This window comes from Melanaphis sacchari, unplaced genomic scaffold, assembly GCF_002803265.2.
Source record: "Melanaphis sacchari strain LSU unplaced genomic scaffold, SCAv2.0 Contig1_pilon_pilon, whole genome shotgun sequence".
NCBI lineage: Eukaryota > Metazoa > Arthropoda > Insecta > Hemiptera > Aphididae > Melanaphis > Melanaphis sacchari.
This window is the reverse complement of record NW_020270976.1, coordinates 954,291-964,748: the sequence shown is the minus strand read 5'-3', so window position 1 is coordinate 964,748 and position 10,458 is coordinate 954,291. Positions and strand designations below refer to the sequence as shown.

Sequence of the window (10,458 nt, the reverse complement as noted above, 5' to 3'; positions counted from 1 at the left end):
ATTGTTAAAAATGCCTGGATCCATAAATTATTATTTACACGGATGAATACACTTCAACTTCGTTATCTCTTAATCTAAAATTGTTCCATTGACTATTATATTTTTGTATATATTTTTTTTTCTTTAAGTATAAAAAGTATAAAAAATATGTTTTACAAAATAATAAGTTTTAAAAACAATATACAATAATTAGGCTGTTATTATTATTATTCCGCCTATTCTCTTTCATATTACATAATATAGGAATACATACTATAAGTTATTATCTCATTCCTGCCTTAACATTTTTATCAATAAACCTGCATTTCGATATAACAAAAAAAAAAAAAAAAAAAATGTATACATTACAGAAAAAATATTTAACACTAGTTAAATAATAAAATAAAATTAAAAAAAAAACATATTCTATTTTTATATAATATTTTAACATTAAATGGCACTTACAGTAGTGTGCCACATGCGTTAGGTGGATTTATAAAAAAAATCTGTTTGTTAATAATTTGTATTATTATGTATATTATCAATATCATCGACAGTCTTTAGAAAACGTACCCTTTTTAAAGCTGGATATGTAAATAATTGTAGTGAAAACAGTTCCTGACACCAATACTATTGAATATGAATTTTGACGTATTTCTGTAAGTAAAAATAAACATTTTTATTAACGGAGAAAATTTAAAACTATTTTAAAAATATAATGCATTGGATTGTATTATTAATTATCCCTGAAAATGTTTAACTATGTATACAGATTTGTAAATTGTAATCTTTGTGTTGTGATTTAAAAGAGTTCACATTTTCAGATGATAAAATGGATATTATAAATGCTATTAGAAAATTCAAATTCAATAGGAAACAAAACCAATAAAAATAATTACTGTAATAAGTAATAACTAATAAATGATTAATTTAATGGGTAATATAAAAATGTATCGTTGAAAATCAACTAATATATTTTATCAAATAAGCCTAAATAATATTTAAAAAATCTATTATTACTTAGTACTTAAAACATTATCAATTTAATGTATATCAATATTTAATCTAAAATTAATTTTTATGTCCTTAAAAATCATTAACCATTTAAAACAATTAAAGATCATTTAGTATAATAAGACGAGGTTATCGAAGGTTATCGTCAAAAATCAAATAAGCATTCAATAAAACTTAAATTATACCTAGGTATTTATAAATAAAAATGCATATATTTAAACTACTCAAATATATTATAATTTATAAATTTCTTAAATTTATAGAAACAACATTTTATTTAAATCTTCATAAAATTATTAATTAAATAATTAAATACATACAATATAGTTTTAAAGGTAGAAGTATATTCTTAAGCAGACACTACGTTTCTTCAGAAAATCTGATCATAAAAGAATTTTTTTATATTTTTTTGTAATATGTTGTTGGGAAAATATGTATTGTTAAATAAAATATAATACACTATAATATATTATTACAGTGTCATTGTTGTTCACATAGCCTGAGTTATGTTGTATTACTTCGTTATATTTTCCTCCCACGCATATAATTAAATACGACACACATGTGACATGAAATCGAAAATTATGTTCTTAAATATATTAGTACAATTATACAAAATTTTCCGAACAGATTTTAAAACGCATCAAATCGTGTAGGTAGCCATAAAAAAAGAATAATAATGAATCGTTTTCAATGTGTTTAAAAAATAAATAAATTCCAAATTTAATTTGGATAAAATATTAACTTTCATTTATATATTAGGATGGGTATTTATTGTATTGGAATAAAATATCAATTGTACTAATAATACACAATAAGCATATAATATGACATGAGTTATAAACTGTATATCAATCACCGGAGAAAAATGTTTCGCGCTGTTTAACGAAGGGACGGGCCTAATTTAAGCTCCAACGGTGATCGTGTTCTATTTATGAGTTCCCCCATGATACACACCTCACGAACGCGCCCGCGTTTATAAAATATTATACACAATACAGGGCGATTCCCTTAACCCAACGGTCTAGGTAATTATTTAATTTTTTTTTTTGAGAAAACCAAAATTTCTTAACAAAAAATGCTACAAACATTATAATAATCATAACGGGTAATTACAATTGAAAATCGAGCTGATACGTGTACAGGAGGAGGTATAAAATGTTAAGACTAGAACACTAGACAACTCAGGCAACTCAGCCAAGTGACATAAACTTTAGTCTTATAGAATACATTTATTAAGATGACGGATAAAACAAAAAAATTAAACGATTTGAGCCTATTGTTAAGAAATAATCGCTCTGTATAAGCGACTTGTTTGCAGTATAACATGACATATTGTTGAAGTGAAGAGTTTCATTTTTTTAATAAGCTAACAATGTGCCGTTTTTAGAATGATCTTCCGGTCGCCACCCCCTTCTCAGTACTAAAACCAATTATTCCGTTCGTTAAATAAGTATCAATACATTATTATATATACTCTATACCTATGTATACTTCACATTTCGGATACTATAAATTAATCAGACGGCAGCCCACACCCAAAGGGTCGCGACGTCGAAATAAATAATCGCCCAATCGAAAAACAATGTTATTTAGATAAGTAATGAAATCAACAGATATTTAACAGCCAATAGTTATTTTACACCCTCCCTCGATCATCACACAACGATAACGATGACTCTCCTGTCACGGGGAAGCCATTTTTACCACAGAATATTTGAAACAATATTACGTCGTTTAGGCACATTTATTCGACGTGTTGTCTAATATAATAACATACACACACACTCGACGGGAGTCCAGTACCAACGTTATTATTAGGACTATTATTACTACCTCCACTGTGTGTCTGTACACAATACTATATGTTATAAAGATCTCGTAAGCAATCAACGAAGTCCTACATAAGCAGCGAACGATGCGTATTTTTAAGTAATAAGTATGAACACAGCAAGATAGATACAACACTACTGCATAATCATATCATAATGGGTCGAACGCGATTCAGAGAAAGGCTCACGTAATTGGTAATTCTCCGGAGTAACGCATCGTCGTCGCCGAACAAGTTTAAAAACATTACAATATTACCTATGACCTGATAATAAAAAAAACGCGCGATTATCATGATATCTAGAATTCATTGAGATGTTCATTATCTTATTTTTTCATTGCTAGAACACATTATTACTTCGATCAAGAATTTATAAACAATAACGACAAACGATAGAATAATAATAAATTATATAAATTATATTAAAATACGTATAAAGATATATCGCGACCTCGTGGTCAATGGTCTCCATCACTATTATCAGTTATTACGGTCACGTATAACGTAACGAGTAAAATCAGTGTATAGATAAGGACAAATATTATAATCGCTTTTTAAAATTCCCACTTGAGGACAAATAATAATGGTTTCACGGAACACACATCCTGTTCTCATATAATATATAAACGAAAAAATTCCTAGTAGTAATACGGATAAATATACCAAACAATGGCGGTACTGATATTATTAAACAAAAATATATAAACTATAATAAAATTAAAAAAATTTTTTATGGATATCTATAAACGAGAACAACAAACCTATTTCCACGTTACAAAACTTAGAACCTCACACATGGTTACGGTTAACGATTGCTAAACAACAAACTGACAAAAACCGATTGTACTCTTTTTTATTAAGTGTTATACACCCTTAAACCAAACTGACCACCACCGACCGATCCTTAATTTCCGTTCAATAGGATTTAAACAATATAATAGTATATGCAAGTACCAAACTACACAAATGTACATAATATTATGTTGGTTGTTATAATATATTATTATTATATTTTATTAATATTAGTTAGTTTCTTTTGTGGTTTATCTCTCGAATAAAAGACGGGAGTGGCGACACCACAAGAAATTAAACTATGACATTTTGGCCACCAATTAATTTTTTTCTTGACATTCTTCTGAACAAATCACTGACAATTATAAATCAATAATTAACGTCATAATTGAACGTCAAATAGACGGTGTATAATATGTCATAGATTATGTTACATTAAATTTGACCGTGTATCGGTTTCTCTTAAACACGGTGTACTGCTAATAGCTAATACTAAAATATTACAACTCTACTATCTACGTATTTATCAATTTAGTTATTACGGAACGTAATGCTGGTAGTTTATTTTGTCGTTAAGAAGTTTAGAACATTAGAGTATTAGACATTATACGATTGTTTAAATATATTTGAATAAACGAACGTCATAATATTATTGTCATATGTGTAAACTAGAATAACTTAATAAAAAAGTATGTTAACTCTAGGAAGCCAATTAGAAAAAGTATAAGGGGCTTCAATGAGTCACAGCTTGTTACAATTACGATAATGTTAGTGTATACAACGCGAACGTCATTGAAATTTTGTTTTCGTTAAACATTTTTTAATTATACCGTGTTTTAAGCGCTTACCGGTACAACCATTCAATAATACACACAATTCACCAAATCATAACAACGACAATTTTAACTAATATTTCGTTTTTTTTTTTATTATTATTACTTTTTTTTTTTTATCACAATAATTATTTTATAAGACTGAACGCTTATTAATGTTACATAATATGTGATCGAAGAATATTTTTAAACAAAATTTGAGATAAAATAATATTATGAAAGATCCAAAATCAGGCTTGAATAACTTTTCAAATATCCTTACCTAATCAAAAATTAACAAACAACAATTTTTTTCAGTATTACTTCAAATATGATAAATAAAATTTAAAATATTTAATTATAATAAAATTAATCCTCTTATATATTTTTTAAATTCTAAATGGAGAGTGATAAATGTATTTCCTTTTCAAGGTGTACAGTTGCTAGTTTATAATGGCTCACTGATACTAAATACCTACTGTTTTTTATACCTTTACGTTGCGCAATTTTAGTATAATAGTTGCTGTAGAACCGAATAGTGAACACAAACATGATAGAAAGTACTAAACTCAGTTTAAATTTATACAAAACTAAAATAAATATTCAATAGTCAATGTAAATCATGATAATAGATAATAAGTGTATGAAAAAAATAAAAATAAATTTTAAAACATTGATACCTATCTAATATCCTACATTATTTTTATTTTTTAAGAATTTTAAGCTCAATATTTATACAGCTTTATCTTGTTTTACATTTTTTTGGTTATTAAAAATCATTCAATAATCAATATTTCAATTAGAAATCTTAAATAGTTCATAATAAAAATGTAGAAATATTCTAATGTCATGATATAAAATTTTCAAATAAAATATAACAAATTAATTAATATGATGGGGAAAAAAATAATATCAATCATAATAAAAATAACATATTTGTTGTAGGAAATCAAATCCTTACTAATACACATGAAGTATAAAAATATTGTAGATTTTTTTTTAGTTATAAAATATGTTTATGCCTAATAATAAAATAAAATGTAATTAATTTTTTTAACTTGAAAAAAATAAGATGTGTATTGATTATTCTATTTAATAATAGTAATTTATACTTTGTAAAATAATGTACATTTTATTCGTTGGAAATGTGTCATATGAATAAAAGTAGAGAATATCTATGACAATATTCCTAATAGTTTTGGTAATGTTGATATTTAGTTTTCAGTTTTGACTATAAAAAGTTATTATAACTTACTAATAATTATAGAAGGTACATAGCTTATTAACTATGTAATTAATAATTAACCTTTAGATAGTGTCTAAATCCAAATGATTTAAAATGACTCAAGTATTTCAATGATTTTTGAAATAAACTTATTAAAGGAACCTAACAATCTATAAAATGTTTAATTGATAAAAACAAGCAATTTACCATCTATTAAATCAATAAACTACATTTTTTATGATTACGTTAAGCATCAATCATATATATATATTGTTATTTTTATATTAACAAATTAGGATAGTGCAAGTTTTTGTGAATGACTACATATCTAATGTATGATAAAAATAGTAAATTATAGTACATTGAATGTTTCAAATAAGTAAACAATCACTTTAAATTCATAATAATAAGGAAGAAATGTCTTCAAAACACAATAGAATTTAGAAATACTGCATTAAGACTAATACTCAAATTAAATACTTAGTATGATAAAATATATATATTACCTGATAAAAATTGAAATCACCAGCAACATTTAACATTGATTGATGCACACAAAACACAAAATTCTAAATAATATGGCTTATAGAACTGTACAGCAACAATAACTCTTCTTCTCTTTGTCATTGCTAAAATTCATTTCACGTACAATCTCTGCAAATACTTCATTGACATTGGTACGGTTCTTGGCACTTGCCTCGACAAATGGACAGCCCCAGATTTGGGCCAGAGTGTTTCCTTCAATCGTTGGAACCTCACGTTGATGTTCCAAATCGATTTTGTTTGCAACTAGCAATATGGGTACTCGCTCTGATCCCTTCACCCTAGTGATGAGCTCTTTCATGGGTTTTATGTCCTGGAAGGTCTGATGGTTAGTCAGGCTGTACACGACAACAAAACCCTGTCCGTTCTTTATGTATAAGTCGCGCATACTGGCAAACTGTTCAGTGCCGGCTGTATCTAGTATTTCTAATACACAAGGCGAACTGTCGACTTCAATCTCCTTCCTGTAGAAGTCCTCTATAGTCGGGTCGTACTTCTCCATGAACCGGCCAGACACAAATTGCACAGTCAAGGCACTCTTGCCCACGCCGCCCGAGCCCAGCACGACCACTTTGAACTCGCGCATTGTTGTTGAATGGCCAACTGTAAGGCAACCACTGTGCGCATACGGACGACCGCTATGACCGGTTACTGGCGGTGTAGGCAGTTAATGACATATCGACTCGGCGATGACGTACCGTTCGCCGGGGGTTGATAAATTATAAAGATATTTGATACCGATCAGCTGTAAAGGGATGGCAAACAAGAAAAAAAATTAAAAATGATTTAAAAAAAATAATAAGTAACGCAATCAGGGCCGACGGATATCGAATCTCGTCAACTCCTTTTGAATGATCGAAAAAAATGTCTTACATTATAAACATATGAGACGACTTACAGCGACGACAACAACAACGACAGGAAAAGCAGCAGCAGCACAGCACAATGAAACGACGATTACGCACACACTCACAACAATCGCGTTAGCGTTCACGCACACACGCCCAGTTTTATCGCGTGTGTGTGCGAGTGCGAGTTGCCTACAGTGGCGCCAAGGTTGTGTCCGTGCATTTCCCGACCGCACAAAAGCAGATTTTTTTTTCGCCTTGTAATTATTTTATATTTTCAGTTCCACCGACGATCGACAATATTTAACTTAACAAATTATATAATTGAAAACAAATTCACACTCGAAATAACAAACATCACCAGGTCGTTCGCATGTCAAACTGTAAAACACAAAGTATCATTTTTCCATTACTGCACTCCTACGCATATAGGTATATATTATAATCTATATGTTATAAATAATACCAATAAATATCACCTCGCGAATTCGTCGATTGAGTATTTTTAAGTAAAATATATCAATAGCTAATAATTAATGACAAACCGTTCTCGAGCGTTGTCCCGTTTGTCGTTCTTAACATTTTATCGCGTGTTAATCGGAGCGGTGGTCGTCGGGAGCTGCACGTCACGAATGACGAGCGAACGATCAGTATTCAGTAGCTACGTTTGAAAGCGAATATAATATTATATTATTATTAGTACTACGCGCTAGACGGCAGCCCCACCGGAGTCTCAGACAACTACGACTGCGGTATATGGCTCATGCCTATATAATAATATAATACCGATTACTCACGCTACACCCGCAGGCCCGTAACACTGTGAATCTGTTAAGTTAAATAAAGTACCCATCGCGATTGGCGATAATTAAATTCGAAATCGTGATTATTGATATTACAATATTATGCGAAATATGTGCAATACGATTTATAAAAAATAATATTATATTTCATAATAATAATTACTATAAATCGGTTATTACTTATCATATCGTTATATTTATTAGTATTGTTGTTGTTTCATCTCTGTGAGTCGCTAGTCGCGACAATACATTTTATTCCATTCGAATTATTGCTGGTGCGCGCGACCTATTGTGATTTGTGATGTTATATTATCCTACTATTCTGCTATGAACTTATTATTTTGTATTTATGGAATGCGTTATTAATTATTAATTACCTACCTACCTATTATATAACATACGACGATTCTTGTGACGTCTTGTGCATAAATCATGACATATTTTAGTATATTATTATTGTTGGTCACATATTGTAACGTTGCAATAGCCTTTAATAATTGATATTTAAACGCGCAGCTATACCAACTACGATATATTACGTATACACGATATCCTGACCTATAGGCTATTTAATCTCTGTGTACGTAGTTAGGACTTGGAAATATTAAACACCGACAAATTACAAAAGTACTTACACCTATATCCTATACGTATAAATTTATTATGGTATAATATTTTTAATAAATGTTTATAATAACATATTATACTTGTAGCATGCTGCGATAAGAAGATATAGTAAGTATTTAAATAAAAAAAATAAAGTATAGATATAGATACATAATTTATTATTCAACTTAAAATCGATTCGAACGATTCATAAAAGTAGGTAATGATTTATGTATTAATGTATTATATTTATATATATAGTATATATGTGCATAAATTGTATAATATACAATAGTACAATACTCTATATTATATTATACATATAGGTCTGCACTCCACAGCCTATTAAATAATAATTATTATTGTATGCGTACTACATAATATTTATAAATGTAGGTATTAATGGAAAAATAATTAAATCGTAATAATAACTTCATTTATCTGGAACTTTAACAATTTATAAGTAAAAAAAAGCATAATGAATGTTTTTCTAATAATTTAAATTAATATGCGATGGCTTGGGTGACTTGAGGTAAATCAATTAAGGCACTTCAGCGTGAACTAACAATTTATTTAGATATTTAAACATATTTTATATGCTTAATTTTATTTATTAGGCCACGGTGTCATCCGCCAGAGATGGTAAATTTTTAACATACGAGATGGTGTGATTTTGAAGGCGATTTCTAAATTTAGTGCTGTAAAGCTTGTCTGTTTCAATCACTTTAGAAATGCGAAGATCTATGTGAAGAACGTGATTTGAGATACAAGGAGGAGCATTAGTTATGAGTCGGAGGACTTTTGATTGGAACACTTCTATTTTTTGTGTATTTGATATTTTGGCAATGTCCCAGAGTTGTATACTGTACAGCTAGCTAGATGAGCTTAAGAAGAAAATTATAAATATGAATTTTAGTTTTGACTTTTCAGGGATAATTCTGAGAATTTACCGAGAATAGGTCTGAGAGAGTAGTCATTACTCATTTGTTTAATTTTAATTATCTTGCATGAATATTTTTTGTCCATGTTAGACTTTGCTTTTGAAGATTAGGCCTAGATATTTGTCGGAGTTTATTAAAGGTTTTTGTTTATATGTACTGGAGGAGGAAATAATAATTATTTATTTTTCTAACATCAAGTTTTTATTTAACCTTTTTTGATTAAATTAAATAAAAACAATGTACATATACGCAGAATTTATACAATAAATTATTATGAAGTATATCAGTTGACAGTTATTAATACATTAAATGGCGGCATGAGTGAAAATTTTCAGGATAAGTTACAATTGTTCAAGACAAAAAATTAGACGGTGGGTAATGGGTACTGACTTGCTGGGCTATGAATAGTTGTCAATTGATACTGAATGGCTTTTGAGTTGACAAACTATGTCGTTTTCAATATTTCAGAAATAAGTGAATTGAAACAATTTTGTTGTCTCTGTATAGAATGTCTATGCCACCACTGAATACGTTCGTACCATGAATTCTTTTGGTAATACTTATAAGTGAATTCACATATTGTGGTTATCAAAGAATAAAAATTGATAAATACTAATATCCTGCATACGTCTATAGTTTAAAGTTTAAGTACTTAAAATATAAATTAGCTAGATGTAGAGGAGGGAATATAATTGTGTCTCACTAATAAGTTAGTCACGATTCCAGTTTATTTTTGATCTCTAAGGAGGCTCATCAGGTCACCAGGGATGTGATCTGAAATCTGAAGATATGACTCGAATTAAGGGGTTAATTTTGCAATTTCAGACGCAGTTTTGAATTATTTAGCCTTAAAGTTAAAGCCCAATCTTAGAGCCAATGACAACTTTTATAGTTTTTAAAATTGCCGACTAATTTGTTAATAGTTAATACTTTTTCATAATATATAATAAAATATTATTCATTATTTTGGTTCCTTTTTCAACAATACATTTTAAATAAAATAAAATTTATATAAATCGGTACCATATAGTTAATAGACCATAATATGTACTTGGAATTAGAGA

At 28.6% G+C, this 10,458-nt stretch overlaps 1 protein-coding gene across 5 annotated transcripts; it reads right to left on the bottom strand.

Moving 5' to 3' along the window:
- Nucleotides 1-481: 481 nt before the first annotated feature.
- On the bottom strand, nt 482-7,708 carry LOC112593204 (ras-related protein Rap-2c). Of its 5 annotated transcripts, none has more exons than XM_025337549.1 (4): nt 7,511-7,708; nt 7,070-7,425; nt 6,160-6,941; nt 482-636 (listed from the first exon to the last, which is right to left on the bottom strand). In XM_025337549.1, the coding sequence occupies exon 3, from the start codon at nt 6,780-6,782 to the stop codon at nt 6,237-6,239; it is 546 nt and encodes a 181-aa protein (XP_025193334.1). In that variant the 5' UTR covers nt 6,783-6,941; nt 7,070-7,425; nt 7,511-7,708; the 3' UTR covers nt 482-636; nt 6,160-6,236. The 5 variants fall into 5 exon arrangements, with proteins under 5 accessions (XP_025193334.1, XP_025193336.1, XP_025193337.1 ...); XM_025337551.1 differs by having other exon boundaries at nt 7,524-7,708; XM_025337552.1 differs by having other exon boundaries at nt 7,590-7,708.
- Nucleotides 7,709-10,458: the final 2,750 nt, after the last annotated feature.